The 15,636-nt window shown below is 51.6% G+C and overlaps 1 protein-coding gene across 1 annotated transcript; it reads right to left on the bottom strand.

The window, feature by feature from the left end:
• Positions 1-1,238: 1,238 nt before the first annotated feature.
• Positions 1,239-14,976, bottom strand: CAV3 (caveolin 3). Its single transcript, XM_027523058.1, has 2 exons — positions 14,737-14,976; positions 1,239-1,969 (listed from the first exon to the last, which is right to left on the bottom strand). The coding sequence occupies exons 1-2, from the start codon at positions 14,848-14,850 to the stop codon at positions 1,628-1,630; spliced, it is 456 nt and encodes a 151-aa protein (XP_027378859.1). The 5' UTR covers positions 14,851-14,976; the 3' UTR covers positions 1,239-1,627.
• Between the last annotated feature and the right edge of the window lie 660 nt (positions 14,977-15,636).

The following is a 15,636-nucleotide window of genomic DNA, read 5'->3' as shown; positions in this document are numbered from 1 at the left end:
TGACAAGTCTGGCCTCTGGACAGTGACTTTCTTGTTTGCAAAAAGTAAGGGATGACGATGAGTGTTTAAGAACAAAATATACCGATATCTGCAGCTTCTTTAAAAATGCAAAAGAAAGGGGAGATTGGCAGATGAAAGATGAGTAGGAACGTGTTGAAGGCGGAGCAGTAACACGTGAATTCTAGAGCCTAGATGGTGGGTAGATAGTTGTTCACAGCAGACATTTTCAACATTCCTCTGTGTTTGAAATTTTCATACTAAGATACTCGAAAAAACAAAAGCAGGTAAAAAGAGCTAAAATGGACTTTAGAGATCATTTCATGGACGATAAAGTTGAGACCAACTAGGAGGGGAGGCAAGGATAGAATGGAGGCTGCTCCTGCCCTGCCTCCCTTGCAGGTGTGGCCCCCTCCACCACATCACCCCCAGGTCCCTTGGGCTCGTGGCCAGGTGCCAGTGAGGTGGCACCTCTGAAAACATGAAAAGTACTTTGGAACCTGAATTTCATGAGACTTATAGGCGTTGCATGAAAAAAAAAAAAGGAGCGGGGGGATCAAATAGGATTGGAGCCTAAATAGCTTTCTTTACTGCAGGACTTGTCAGAGCCTTTAACATTCTAATGTCTATTGAAAATCTCTGAGAGAAATATAATACATTTTCCAAACAAATTTAAGTGTAAAAGCTGCCCCCTGCATTTTTCGAGGACTTAGCTCTAGATAACACACTTGGGGAAAGCATCCCTAAAGAATGAAAGATTTCTGCTTTTCTGATTTTTTTTTCCTGCTGAGGCTAGGTGGGCAGGAGGTGGACCATGCCTTTTCCATTGCCTTTTATTTGGTCCACATGTGAACAAATTGGACCGTATGCCCTCATCGCATCCCTTGGGGCTGAGGGTGTACATGCCAGGAGGCGATGCCAGGGGCTCAGCATCTGAGCCAAAAGGGAGGTTTGAACCCAGGCCCTGCTTTTAGTGGTGCCCAGGGGCTATTTCCTTCTGTGAGTAACCCCTGGCTGGCCCAGGGGCAACAGAAGTCGATGGGGAATAATCTCCCAAGGAGCGCAGTGGGAGCAGATATCCAGTGAACAAGAATCCCAAGAGAAACCAAACTCTGGTTCTTGCATTTGGCTGAGAGACGGGTTAGCCAGCTTGACCCTTCTGCTTCTCAGGGCAGTGAAACCTATTTTTGGAGCTGATCAGGACATGTGCCCACAGAGTGGACAGATGAAAAACAGCCTTCTCCAGATGCAACCGAAACCCTTTATTGGAGCCACCCTCCTAATGCCAGCAGTCACTGATGGTTTCCTGGGGCAGGGATAGGGTGTCCCGGGTGGGAACTGTGGGCCGGTTTATGCTGTTACAGTACAAGTGAATACAAAGATTTGCAGTAGCTGCCTCTTAGCAAATGATCTTCTCTGGCGCCCAGTCACAGGGGCATCGTGGTATGGCAGGGGGCAGAGGGAAGCCCACTGTGCTTCCGTGGTGGACTGTCTTTTCTTTCTGGTTTTCCTACTCTGCGTCCTCCCATCTTGGGGGGCGGCAGTGGTCCCCAAGGAGAAAGAGCCCACCAGCAGCCCCACGAGCAGTAGGCTCCCCTGCCCTGCTGCCCCATCAACCCCCCGCCCGGCCTCACACTTCCTTCCGCAGCATCACCTTGATGTTGCTGCAGACCTGGCCCAGGGCGGCGAAGAGTGGGTTGCAGAAGGTGCGGATGCAGAGCGAGTAGATGTGACTGATGCACTGGATCTCGATCAGGTAGCTCTTGATGCAGGGCACCACTGCCCAGATGTGGCAGAAGGAGATGCAGGCGAACAGGAAGCCCCAGAGCAGGGCCAGTGGGACGCCCAGCAGTGTGGACAGCAGGCGGTAGCACCAGTACTTGGAGACAGTGAAGGTGGTGTAGCTCACCTTCCACACGCCGTCAAAGCTGTAGGTGCCCACGGGCTCCGCGATCACGTCTTCAAAATCCACCTGCAGGGGCAGGAGGGGGAATCCTTAAGTCACAGCATCACCTATTAAGGGTCAGAACCCCCTGAGTGGCCTGTTAAAGCTGGTGCCTGGGCCACACCCACGGGACTTCAGACCCCTGTGAGTCCAGGTGGGGCCTGAGACTCTGCATTTCTGACCAGCTCCCAGGTGATGGCTGGTGTTGTCCTAGAATTGTGAGGCATAAGAGCTGGTCCAGTCCTCTCTTTTATGGGGGGAGAAGAGGCTCCAAGGAGTTGACTGATTTAAACTGTAAGTTCCAGGCTGGCCAGGAGACTCTGAAATTCTATTATTTTATGATCCTAGGGAATTGGACGGAGACGGCAATGGCACCCCACTCCAGTACTCTTGCCTGGAAAATCCCATGGATGGAGGAGCCTGGAAGGCTGCAGTCCATGGGGTCGCTAAGAGTTGGACACGACTGAGCGACTTCACTTTCACTTTTTCACTTTCATGCATTGGAGAAGGAAATGGCAACCCACTCCAGTGTTCTTGCCTGGAGAATCCCAGGGGCAGGAGAGCCTGGTGGGCTGATGTCTATGGGGTCACACAGAGTCGGACACGACTGAAGTGACTTAGCAGCAGTAGCAGCAGCAGGGAATTGGAATGGCAGTAATCCTGCAAAGATTTACTGGGTGCCTGCTGATAGGATGGCAAGCAGGTGAAGGTTCCTGCCCTCCTGGACTTTACGGCCACAGAGAGAACAAGGCCAGTTCTCTGGTAATTATGGGAAGGACAGAGGCCATGTGCACCCACAGGGTGACGTTTAACTCAGCCTGGGGATAAAGCTTCCTGGAGGAGGTGATATCTAGCTAAGCTGATTCCTGGTGGTAGCCAGGTGGTGGGTGGAGGTGTGGGCTGGAAAAGTGTTTGGGACACCAACTGCTGGGACCTAGTGGGATAGATAGTGTGCTCTCTCGGGGAGTTACAGGCCTTCTGGAAGGCCGAGCACAGGCCCATGATGGCCAGAGGGAGGCTGGAGAGGCCAGATGAGGCAGGCATTGTGCAGAGAGCAGCCTCTGAGTGAGGGCTTTTGCACAAGGAGTGGCTTGGCTGGATTGTAGCTTTTTTTTTTTTCAGTTGAGGTATAATTGATACATTAAGTTAGTTTTAGGTGTTCAACACAGTGATTTGAATTTTATATTTCAGGAAATGATCACCACACTGAGTATAGTTAACATCTTTGTGTGCATGTGATCAGAACTTTTATGACTTACTCTCAGCAGCTTTTACATGTGCAATACACTATTATTCACCATGCATTGTAGTCACCATGCTGTGCTCTACATCCTTAGGACTCATTCATCTTGTAACTGGAGGTTGGCACCTTTTGACCCCCTTCACGCATTTCACCTCCTCCCTGCTCGCCTCTGGAAACCACCAGTCTGCTCTCTGCGTCTCTGGTCTGACTTTTGAGTAGCTCATCCTGGCTGACATGACTGGGGTGGGTGTTGGGGTGGGAGTGAGGAGGCCTGGGGGAGAGGCCAGCTGGGAGGCGTCGCTGGGTCCAGCCTTGTCCGGGGTGATGGAGGAGGCTAGAGGAGGTGCACTGGTCTGAGCTGTTTCAGGATCTGGCCGGTGGTGAGGTGAGGACTGTGTTGTCCTGGCTGGTGGAGGCGTCTGGATTCTGAGTGCTGCACCTCGGGAGTGCAGCATTGTTCTCTCTGCCCTGGTCCTGAGCAGCCTCAGACTTTTCCTCTCATGCTGCCTACTCGGTCCTTTCTTTTTCTTTTTAAAAATCTTTTTGGCTGTACCGCATGGCATTTGGGCTTTTAACTTCCCTGACCAGGAATCAAACCTGCACCCCCTGCATTGGAGGTGTGGAGTCTTAACCTGGCTCACCAGGGAAGTCTCCTCCCTGTCCCTCCCTTGCATCTGGAAAGAAGGTGGACACTCAAGAAAATCCTGCTCACACATCCCACTGAAATGGTGACTGAGGCCCCAGTTGGTAAGTGGGAAAAAATAAAGATTGCTTTCGGCCAAGTCACTTCACTAACCTTTCGTGAGTCCCTACTATGCCTTAAGCAGCATCATGCTGCTTTCTCCTGTGTCATGTCATTTAGCAGCATTGAGCGTTAGCTGTCTTGTCTATAAAATGAGAGGCAGTGTGTTCCTGGGCTGCTTTAACAGCAGTTGGTTGAATGAATGCACAAATGAATCAGACTAACTGGAGGGTGGGGAGTCGGGCCAGTGAGCTCAAACCTCAGTCTCCCATGCAGACCCTTTTCCCACTTTTGAGGGGGAAGGAGATCCTCTCTATGAATAAAGTTATTATTAAAATTACTTTTCCTTATAACATAGCCACCTTGCAGAGAATTAAGGGAGTAGGAAAAACAAAACACATGCATTTCCAGTTTGCATTTCTCTACTAGTAATACTAAAATTATTATTGCTCTGATGCTTTTCTTTCCAGTGTAAATGTTCTGAGGGGTGGGGAGTGGACATGACCATATTGTATGTCCATTGTTGAGTCCTGTTTTTCTCACATGGCTGGATTCTGAGCTCCCGGGCCAGGCCTCAGATCCCTGGGTCCCCCTGGAGACAGCCGAGGATGCAGCCCGACACTTGGGGTGATATGTTGATTGGGGAGCAAAATTCACAGGATGAGATTTCAGGCTGCAGGCGATGTGCACAAGTTGACTTGGGGAGTCAGGGCCTTTTAGGATCCACTTGTGAATCTCAGCTTCCAGCCTTCTCTTCTTGGGGCTTAGTGGAGATCACATAACCTCTCATACAGCCAGCCCTCTGGATGGAAGGGAAGGGCTGGAAGGAAAACTATGAATATGGTCCTCATCTCCTCCAAAAGAGAGCACTGATTCCTGGAGGGCTTCTAGGAGGTGGTAGCTGGTGGGAGATTTGGAGTTAGAGATGCAGGAGTCTCCAGTCTCTACATCTAGTGCCGGACCTTTGGAAAAGAAGGCCCAAGTTGGTTGGGGAATGTCCCATGGATTTGGAGAGTGAGTGGAAATAACTGGTATCTTTCCACATCCAGTTTATATGGGCAGAAATCCAGAGCTGCTGTTTCTAAGGGGAGTCGAGATCCCAGAAGCTGAGGAGTATAGGCCCCAGGGGAGCATTCCAGCTTTGCCCTGGGTACACACACTAAAATTGTGGAGTTTCAGCCAAATCCCCAAGGCCTGGATCCTGCCAGCTGAGGGATTCTGACCTCTGCAGCCAGCCCCTTCCCTATCAGGGCCATGCCCCCCTGTGCCTGATGCCTCTTAGTGCCTGGGCTGGGCTCTGGGTCCTGCTGCAGTCCTAGGAACGTGGCAGCAGAGGGAGGCCTTTGGGTGGAGGTGTGCTCCCTGCCTTCCACCTCTGTCCTGTTCAGTGCCTGGGGCCTCCCCTTCCTGTGACTCTTCCTGGGGATCGTGGACTCCAACTCACAGATGACCCCGCCCTGCCTCCTCCCCTTCAAGCTGAGCGACAGACGCATCTAGGCATCCTGATTCTACTCTGAGCTCTTCACACTGCCCCAGCCAGGGTCAGACGCTGAGGCAGACACTGGCTGTCAGGGAGGGAGACTGTTCCCTCTGAGATCTGGTCCTAGTCGGCCAGAGAGACCTGCCCCGGGGCAGGGCCCCCGGCCCCTTCTTTGCAGCCACCCACTCAACTCCAAGCAGTCAGCAATTCCCCTGCCCCTCTGCAGCCCAGCCGGCTTTGTTCATGTATTTCAGCATATTACTCCATTCAGCAGCGTTTGATTATCTGTATCTGGCCTCTGAGGGTGGAAGGGGCCCTGACCAACTCGTACTTTTGAGGTTTGCATCCAGCTGTGTCTCTTACTGGCCCTGTGACCTTCAACAAGCGTCTCAGCTTTCCTATGCCTCGTTTTCCTAGATTGATCTCATTAGGTTTATCAGAGCATTGAATAAGTTAAGACAGGTAAATACCCAGCATATTGCCTGGTACAGGATCCTCATCGCTAACTGTTAGCTGCTAGTGGCTGTTAGAGTGCTTTCTTCAACAGGAGCCAGGGTCCCAAAGGTGGATTTGCACACCTGCTGATCTGATGAGTGACTTTGGCAATAACTTAACCTCTTTGAGCTTCATTTTCTGATCTGTAAAATGGGTTTGCTATTTTTTACAACCTTGTTATGAAGAACAGACATAAGTTCTTTTCTGTCCATCTGTCCCCAGCATTTGTTCATCTACGCATTCATCTATCTTGTCTATTCTCCCATGGATCCGTCAGTCCACCCATATGCATCCATCCATTCATATCCATCTACCTGTCATCTATCTGTCCTCTCATCCATCTGTCCATCCTCATCCACCCATTCATACCTATCCGTCCACTCAGCCAAACAAATACTTATTCAATACCTCCTTTGTGCTAGGCACATATGGGTCTGACCCTGGCTGGGGCTGTGTGAAGAGCTCAGGGTAGAATCAGGATGCCTAGATGCACCTGTCACTCAGCTTAGAGGGGAGGAGGCAGGGCGGGGTCATCTGTGAGTTGGGGTACACAGTTCTAAGGAAGAGTCACAGGACTGTGCTAGGCACATCCTCCTGGGCAATGCTTAGTACAGTACATGGCGCATAGTAGGTACCCAGTGACAAAATCACTGCAGATGGTGACTGCAGCCATGAAATTAAAAGATGCTTACTCCTTGGAAGGAAAGTTATGACCAACCTAGACAGCATATGCAAAAGCAGAGACATTACTTTGCCAACAAGGTCCGTCTAGTCAAGGCTATGGTTTTTCCAGTGGTCATGTATGGATGTGAGAGTTGGACTGTGAAGAAGGCTGAGCGCCGAAGAATTGATGCTTTTGAACTGTGGTGTTGGAGAAGACTCTTGAGAGTCCTTTGGACTGCAAGGAGATCCAACCAGTCCATTCTGAAGGAGATCAGCCCTGGGATTTCTTTGGAAGGAATGATGCTAAAGCTGAAACTCCAGTACTTTGGCCACCTCATGCGAAGAGTTGACTCATTGGAAAAGACTCTGATGCTGGGAGGGATTGGGGGCAGGAGGAGAAGGGGACGACAGAGGATGAGATGGCTGGATGGCATCACTGACTCGATGGACGTGAGTCTGAGTGAACTCTGGGAGTTGGTGATGGACAGGGAGGCCTGGTGTGCTGCGATTCATGGGGTCACAAAGAGTCGGACATGACTGAGCGACTGATCTGTTCTGATCTGAGTGACAAAATCATTTGTTCAGCTGCTCTAAAGTTCCTGTGAAAATTTATCTCAGAAAATTTCTTGGTACCCCAGATTATAAGTGCAATGATTCTCCAGCCTACCTGGTCGTAAATGAGTGTGTGCACATGTCCATAAGATGGATGGATTCCTCTTTTCCCTCCTTCTCTTCTTATGGTAATAATCCTACCGCCAAGAACCTCTCTATGATGTCTTTTAATGATCATCCTTGTTTTTTTTTTTTTTTGGCAGAAGGCAGAAGCTGTTGTTGCTGAAATTTGAATTCTTTTTAGTAATCGCCTTCTGGCACTGTGCCCAGGGCACCCTCTCTGTTGTCTGTGAACCTGAAATCATGCTCCCAGAGAGACGGGCCATCCTGGGAGGAGGCAGCCGTTCCCTTAACCAGGGCTGAGACCGCTCTGATCACCATACTACTTTGGGAAGATATTTATAAAGCCCAGCTCAGGCAGCTCTAGGCAGACGTGCCAGTGTATCAGAAGCACACGGTGACTTCATTTCTTAATTCGTTTCCGGAAGTGGAGGGGAGATGGCTTTTTCTGGGAGGGTGGGGTAGGGGCTAAGTCCGTGGGCAGAGCTGGAGGGCTGGGTGTGCAGCTGGAGGAGGGGCTGGGACGGGGAGAAAGTGGCGGCTCATTTAGCTGGTGTCCCCTTCTCTGGCGTATTTATTTTTGGAACAGCAAGAGAGCTAGTTGATTCATTGGAATTGGCCAGCAGGGCTCCTGCCATCTCCAGGAGGGCAGGGAAGGTGCAGGGGAGCTGGGCTGGGTGCTGCCCAAGGATGCGAGGGAGGCCAGCAGCCATCCCCCAATCCCCCCCCCACCAATCAAAAATGCCTCCCCCCTCATTCCTGTGTGACTCAGTCTTTGCGCATGCAGGGCCCTGCAGGATTCAGACAGGCTCTCCGTGGGTGGGGGAAATGGCTCTAGGCAGGGGGATGGCCGTCTGGGTCGAGTCTCTACTTGACCACTGAGTTACTGTGTGATTTGAGGTCTGGGGCCTTCCCTCTCTGGGCCCCCTTTTTTTGTCTGATTTTTTGTTTGTGGGTTTTGACACTACCAAGAGGATTGGGCCAACATCCCTAGTGACACGGAATTAGTTTTAAAGTCAAGATCCGAAGGAGTGCCTTAGCTTTGTGGAATCTTGGTTTTGTCACCTATTATCTAGCTACTCAAAGGGTGGTCCGGTCAGTGTGCTCCTCCCAACAATGTAAGTCCACAAGCTGAGAGCTGGCAGTTTAGAAATAGTTATTTCAGCAAGTAATTGTATGTCTGTTGATTCTAATAATAATAAAAATTGGATTTTACATCATCAATACCTATTTTTCACTGCATCTCTCTAGTAGTTAATTATGATTGACTTTTGCAAACTATTGGCGTACAACAGATTGGAATAATAACAATAAAACGGGCCTTCACCCAGATAGCCTGAGCAGCACTGACCTCTAAAGCAGGAAGTTAAGATGCAGTGATGGCTACAGAGTAGCCGGAAAATGGCAAAGCATTGCTTCTGTGTTATAATTGATAATAACAGCAGTAGAATTCTGTACCATCTGGGATGACCATAGTAGGGCCAAAATTTGGCCCTTGTAGGTGTCAGGTTGGGCCATTTGTCTTATATCCAGTATTCCACCCAGCCTATAAGGGACAAGCAGGGGGTGGAACCCACATCAAAATTTGGACCTCAATTTCTCCTGCCATCTCCCTGACGAGGGTCATTGCAGGACCTGGTTCCTTAGCCAGAGGTGAGGCAAGGATGAAGCACAGGTCGGTTCTGGGAGTGGGAGGAGGGGGCCAAGTACTAGTGGGAGTTTGGGGTCCAGATCATCCTACGGGGCGGGGGGGCTGGGGCACCTGGCCTGAAGCTAAGGGCACAGACGAAGGAGCTATGAAGAGACTCAGATAACAGGGGGCATCAGGGAGGAGAGAAGTGTCCCGTCAGAGGAGTCCCCTTCAGATCTTAGTGAGCCCTGCCCTTGCCCATCTCTTCCATCCTCTCCCTGGCCCCTTAGTTTCTGCCTTTGTGAGGTTGGTGTGGTGGACTGGTGAGGAGTAGGAATTGCCTTGGCTTGACTTCTAGGCTTGGCTGTGTACCAGCTTCTCGAGGGACATTAGCTAGTCTCCAAAGATGACCCCCAATTAGTGATGCCTGTCAGGGCTTCTGTCTGGGCACAGTCTCAGTCTGGGCTCACCTTGTGCCTTGCTCCACCAGCAGGATGTGGCAGAGGAGATGCTGCCACTGAGACCTGCCCAGTCAAGTCCAGTCAACCCACAGAACTGAGAGAGCCTCGAAGGGCTGTTGCTTTAAGCCATCGAGTTTTAGGATGGTTTGTCACACAACTGATACTGTGCATCTTTAAGGAAAACTGGTGATGACTCTGGACTCCAGGCGTGTCTTCTGTTAGACGAAGAGGACTGGCTAGCTCTTGAAAGCACAAAACATTGACTGGTGGCAGGGCCTGGAAGTCTGCATTTTAACAAGTGCCCCCAGGAAAGTGGACCACATTTTTAAAAATTCTAGTTCATAACACAGGAGTCCCCACAACACGAAGTTACAAATACCTCAGTGGGAGTTAGTCCAGGGTAGCCCTTCTTAGCGGAGAAGGCAATGGCACCCCACTTCAGTACTCTTGCCTGGAAAATCCAATGGATGGAGGAGCCTGGTGGGCTGCAGTCCATGGGGTCGCTAAGAGTTGGACACGACTGAGTCACTTCACTTTCACTTTTCACTTTCATGCATTGGAGAAGGAAATGGCAACCCACTCCAGTATTCTTGCCTGGAGAATCCCAGGGACGGGGGAGCCTGGTGGGCCGACGTCTATGGGGTCACACAGAGTCGGACACGACTGAAGTGACTTAGCAGCAGCAGTAGCAGCAGCAGCCCTTCTTAGAGGTACTCGCCAGGGGGCAAGATGAAAAGTTTTCAAATGAAGAAGTTGCCAGTGTGGAATGCCTGGCAGATTATGACCTTTCCTAATTCAGCATCATCCTGCCCCTTCTGCCTTTTCTCCCATAAATGCAGGCATTTCTAATCCTGTTGTTCTCCTGCAGACAGTGTAGCAAAGAGGTTTCACCTGTGTGCCAGCTCGGCCAAGCCTATGGCCCATGGCTTCCTGGAAACGTGCTGTGATCCATTGGTGATGTCTGCCATGGATATAGGCTGGGGAGTGGCCGAGCCTGGGCCTCAGCTTTGCTGATGCTGCCCAACGTCCTGCTCCATGTTGTGGCCTCTGCTTATTTCGTCCCTTCTTCTTGGAAAGCCTGATGCCCCCTTTCCACATTTTACATTTTCCTCGTTATTTATGCAGCGTGGATACCACCTCCCCATGAAGCTGGCCCTTGATTTTGCGAGTGCCTTCCTCTCTTAACCTCCTGTGACCCTTCAACTGATGGCTGATTCATGGTGTTTACCACCGCCTCCTGTACATTCTCATCAATGTAGCCTCATCTTCTCTGTTGGGTTGGATTCTTCTCAAGAGGAAGCACCAGGTCAGTCACATCTTCGTGCAATAGGGTGTCCAGGTGGGTCCACACTGAAAGCAGATTTTGGAGAACTGGGGGGAAGAGGGAGCTGTTGGGTTCTCTAGGTACTTCTTAGCTTGAGCTCAGTGGCAGAAGGTGGTGTTTGTGTGTTTTACTGGGGGAGGAAGGCGTGTGTGGCAGATATGGGTTGGAGGTAGGTGGGAACTGGTGTGACGGGCTGGGATCAGGTCTGTTTGAAGGGTTTTCAGAGAGAGGCTGAAAACAGAAACCAAATGACCCGCCTGACACAGGGGTCAGACGTCCTGCTCCAGGGCCCCGCTGCCTAAGCGTGAGTTGTCAGTGAGAGTCCTGAGACCCCTCTCAAATAACAGGCAGACAGTGGGGGTGGGGCTGGGGTCCTGCAGAAGTGCATGGGGGAGGGGCTGGAGGCTTTGCAGTTTGAGTCTGAAGGGAACGGTGTCCTAGCTGGCCAGTTGGAGCACTGGACCACCGGCCCTCATTTCCTGCCCCAGAGCCTGGCACAGGGCTCACAGACAGTGGGTCTGACTTGCTCATCGCCATCTCAGCGACAGCCCGGTGCCTGGCACAGAGCAAGCAGTGATTGGTGGCACTGATGTTCTGTGAATGGTGGTGGTCAGGGGGGCAAAGGCAATGGGGCAGCCTCCCCTCTGCCCAGCCCCACCCCAGAGCACGGAGCCTACAGTCAAGTCTGTTGGGCTGTGCAGGGCTCTCCCTCTGCCCTTGGCACTCATTTCCATCCTGGGTTCAAGGGCAACACCAGGCCTTGCTCAGTGAAGTTCAGTGAAGTTTAACTCTGGAAATCCAAAGGGAGCACCTCCTTCTCCTGAGGGTCAAGTCCATGGACCCAGTGAGTGCATCTCCTGTTCTCCACCGTTGGCTTTACTGTGTGAAAACTCAGCAGCACCGGTAAGGGAATGGGTCTCTCTTTCCACTCCGGGCTTCCCTGGTGGCTCAGACAGTAAATAATTTGCCTGTAATGCAGGACACCCAGGTTCGATCCCTGGGTCTGGAAGTTACCCTGGAGAAGGAATGGCAACCCACTCCTGTGTTCTTGCGTGGAGAATTCCATGGGCAGACGAGCCTGTTGGGCTATATAGTCCATAGGGTCGCAAAGAGCTGGACTTGACTGAGCAACTTTCACTTCTTTCCACTCGGCCTCTGTCTGCACTAGGGACTGAAGCCCAGAGAGGGAACGGGATTTGCCCAGAGTCACATAGCAAGTTAGTGTCAGGATGGGGCCAGGCGTGGGTCTCCGTAGCCCAGTTTATTCCGGCGTGTCTTACTTTATTCCGTCTTACTGTGTCCTCCTTGCCCGCGGGCAGCTCCAGCCTCCTTCTTGGCCTCGCCTTGTTTCTCTTTCTCTCCAAGTCTGTTCCCCTCGCCCCGTCCTTTGCCCAGTTGATGAAAGACGTCCAGGTGACCCGAAGGCCAGTCTGTCCAGTCTGACCCCTCTCTTCTAGCCACATTCTCCCCTTTTTCTTCCTTTCCTTTATTGTTTCACAGCCCATTACACCAACCTGAAGTCTCCTCTCACTCATTAAAAAGGAAAGAAAAAGTCAAATAAGTTCCCAGATCATCTTATCCTCAGTATACTTCCCTTGTGGCTCAGCTGGTAAAGAATCCACCCGCAATGCGGGAGACCTGGGTTTGATCCCTGGGTTGGGAAGATCCCCTGGAGAAGGGAAAGGCTACCCATTCCAGTATTCTGGCCTGGAGAATTCCATGGCCTGTATAGTCCGGGGTCACAAAGAGTCGGACACAACTGAGCGAATTTCATTTCACTCCCAACAGGAATGTTTGTGGGCCTTTTGCTTCACCTTGGAGGGATGGTTTTCCGTGGCTCAGTGCCTCCAGTGAGGATAGTTTCTAGTCCCCAAGAGGCAACAGAAGCAGTTGCACCAGTGTGGCCACAGCCATCCCTCCCGAGAATTACAGTCTGGGCCTGGAGCCGGCTCGCTCCTGGCTCACTGGGACCCTTGAGCCTCTCTCCACTTGTCACCTGCTGCAGGAATCCTTCAGAAACCGCCTTCTCCCTTGGGATCCTCTTCTCCATCCCAGCAGCTGGCAAGGGACCACCAGAGCAGAACCTGGGCATCCGTGCTGGCCCTGGCTTAGTTCTTTTGCCCTCCAGGCTCCTGGCTCCTATCAGCTCACATTTGCACACCCTTGCTTTGTGCCAGGGACTCTATTAGGCACTTTCAAATCCCTTATCTCATGTAATCCTCATGGTCTATTTCTATTGCACAGTGCTGCTCTGAGATCCATTTACCCCGTCGGGATGGGGGTGGGTAAATTATGAACGTTTTGCAGAGGGTCTGGTGTCATTGTTTTTAGGTAGACGAGTCTGGATTTGAAACCAGATCTGTTAGCGTCAAGTCTGGGACCATTCCCTCTAGATCACACTGCCCAAACCGTGACAAATACTACTTAAAGTTTTTATAGTGCTTTTCAGTTTGGAAAACTCATTCCCTAATTTTGCTGAACTTTCCAAGCTGTGTCGTGATTATACTATCTCCACCACAAATGATGCTTATAAATACAATAATAGCATAATGTAAACTGTTACAGAGAAATGGCCTGCGTGAAGTGGGGTCACAGAGGAAGGAGCTCCTGATTTCCTGGGGCAGTCAGGGAAGGCTTCCTGGAGGAGGTGATGTTTAAATCAGGTCTCAATGGCTGAGTGGGGCCTACACCACATGGAGAAGAGGAAGCAGGCACTCCTGGCAAAGACACAGGAGTATGTTCTGGTTCCTGTGACTGGCTCCTGACATGGGGGCTGGAGGTAGAAGAGGAAGGTGGGGGCCAGATTATGCTGGGGTTCAGAAGCCATGGGAAAAAGTTAGACTCAGCCAGCTTGGGAGGTATCCTGCTGAAGGTGACAATGCAGGGCGGTGCTTAGAACAAGCCCTTAACCATGCTGTCTAACCCAGTAGCCTTGAGATATGTATGAGTATTTGACCTATGGTGAGTGCAACTGAAGAATTCTACATCATGTTTAATTTTACTTAAAATGTAAAAATCGATAGTCTATCCTGTGACTGGGAAACTTTAAGAATGTTTGGAACAGTTTGGGCTTGTGAATCAATTTTCAGCTCTACATTTTATGGAATCTAGATACATAGAGTTCAATGAAAAATATTGTGAAAATTAACTTCACCTGTTTGTTTTTCCTTTTTAAACTCATGCCTGCTAGAACATTTAAAGTGACATAGAGTAATTGTATAATGGGTCACATTATGTTTCTACTGGGCGGGGCTGGTCTGTGTTTCTGATGTATTCAGAGGACCCTAGAGGCCCCTTCACGTGCCCTTTTAAAGGCCTTTCCAGTGACTCTGATGCTTGTGGTTGGGCACCCTGCTCCCAGGAATTCTGCTGTAGTAAGATGCCTGTGGCTATCGGGTGGAGGTTGGACTGAGGTGTGGGCCTGGAGGCAGCCAGGCTGCTGGTGGCATGTGGGCAAGGAAAGAGGCCTGACTCAGGCACAGCCATGGGGGAGACTCCCTGAAGGCAGGGTAACCCTCATCTGAGATCCCCTTTCAAGGGCCCTGGTGCCCTCTGAGGGCCTCTGCCCTGCCCTGGCCACTGGACACTGGCGTCAGGCTGGGAGCAGACATGAGTGCTGGTCATAGCCCCCCAGCCTGGGGAAGTGGGTGTTCAGTGGTGCCCTGGGGAAGCTGGGCCCCCTGTGAGGGGCCAGGAGCCCTGCTGGAAGCTGCCTTCTGGGGATTAATCCCAGGCCCACTGTGGAGACCGCAGAATGCCCCTGGCACAGAAAGGGCCCGACTTGGCCACCTTGTCTGTTCCCGGCTGAACTCCAGGAGCAGATGGGAATAGTGGCCGAGTTGTAAGGAGCTTCCTTTGCAACTCGCCTCTCCCGCCCTGGTGGATGGTCCTGTATGTGTGACTGATTCTTTGCTCTTGTTTACACTAAAGGTTCTCTGGGGGTACAAGCTGGTTTCGGAGCGGGTATTTGGAGAAGCCAGGGAGGAACAGGGAAGCCGATGGCCCTGGAGCAGAGCCCACTCCCATCTAGCACCCAAACCCACACCCTTGGGCAGGCAGCACCAGGGCAGGCCCTCAAGCCTACCTTCACTATGTCCTCGTTGATGTTCTTAGGGTCCCGGTTCACCAGATCGATCTCCTTGAAGTGAATGTCCTTGACGATCTGGGCCTCCAGGTCTGTGTGCTCCTCGGCCATCATCGTGGAGCCAGGGGACCCACGGGAGGAGATGGGAGCCGTGTGGCCAGCGGGGCTGAAAAGACCTGGGGCACAGACACCAATGTCCCCAGACTTGTGCCCCTGCTGGCTAAATAGGCCCCACCCAGCGTGCCGGCTGACAGCTGTCCCGCATAACTTCAGCCTGCCGCTGGCTGAAGCATCCAGTGGCAAGCCTCCAAGCTAAAATTAAGACTGGAGCCCTGCTGGAAGACCCAGCACTCCTTAAAGGGGGCTGCGTGGGAGCTGGGCCTCACGAGTGAGTCAAGGGCCTGGCATCCCCTGATGCCACCGCAGTCAGCGGCTGCTGTGCAGCCCTGGTACTTGTATTTTCGCCCCTAGCTTGGCTTCTTGCTGGCTGTGTCAGCTTGGATACAACTTGCCTCTCTGGGCACCACATCCCCACTTGTAAAATGGGTCCATAATAGTACCAATCGGGGCTCTGCTCAGCCTTGTGGAGACGAGATGAGCTTGTGGGGGGAAGGGCTTTAGAATGAAATTGGTCTCTGGTGGGGATTCTCGTTGGAGCAGTTGGCACCTGCCCTATGGTTTGGTGGCCCAAAGCAGGGCTGAGGTTTTCCCATCTCTGGGGTTTCCCCTGGATGGGGATTGATGGACTGCAGCGTGGATTGGGGCTGGGGGAGGGTAAGATGGGAAGGAGGCCACTCATGGGGTTGCCCACCCTCCTTTGCCTTTTGATACATGTGGAAGGGACGTGGAGTCCATATTCACCCTGCCCTTTGCCCTGTCCCCAGGGACAGCTTCAGGCTA

Source organism: Bos indicus x Bos taurus, chromosome 22, assembly GCF_003369695.1.
Source record: "Bos indicus x Bos taurus breed Angus x Brahman F1 hybrid chromosome 22, Bos_hybrid_MaternalHap_v2.0, whole genome shotgun sequence".
Lineage (NCBI taxonomy): Eukaryota > Metazoa > Chordata > Mammalia > Artiodactyla > Bovidae > Bos > Bos indicus x Bos taurus.
This window is presented reverse-complemented; position numbering and strand designations above follow the sequence as displayed.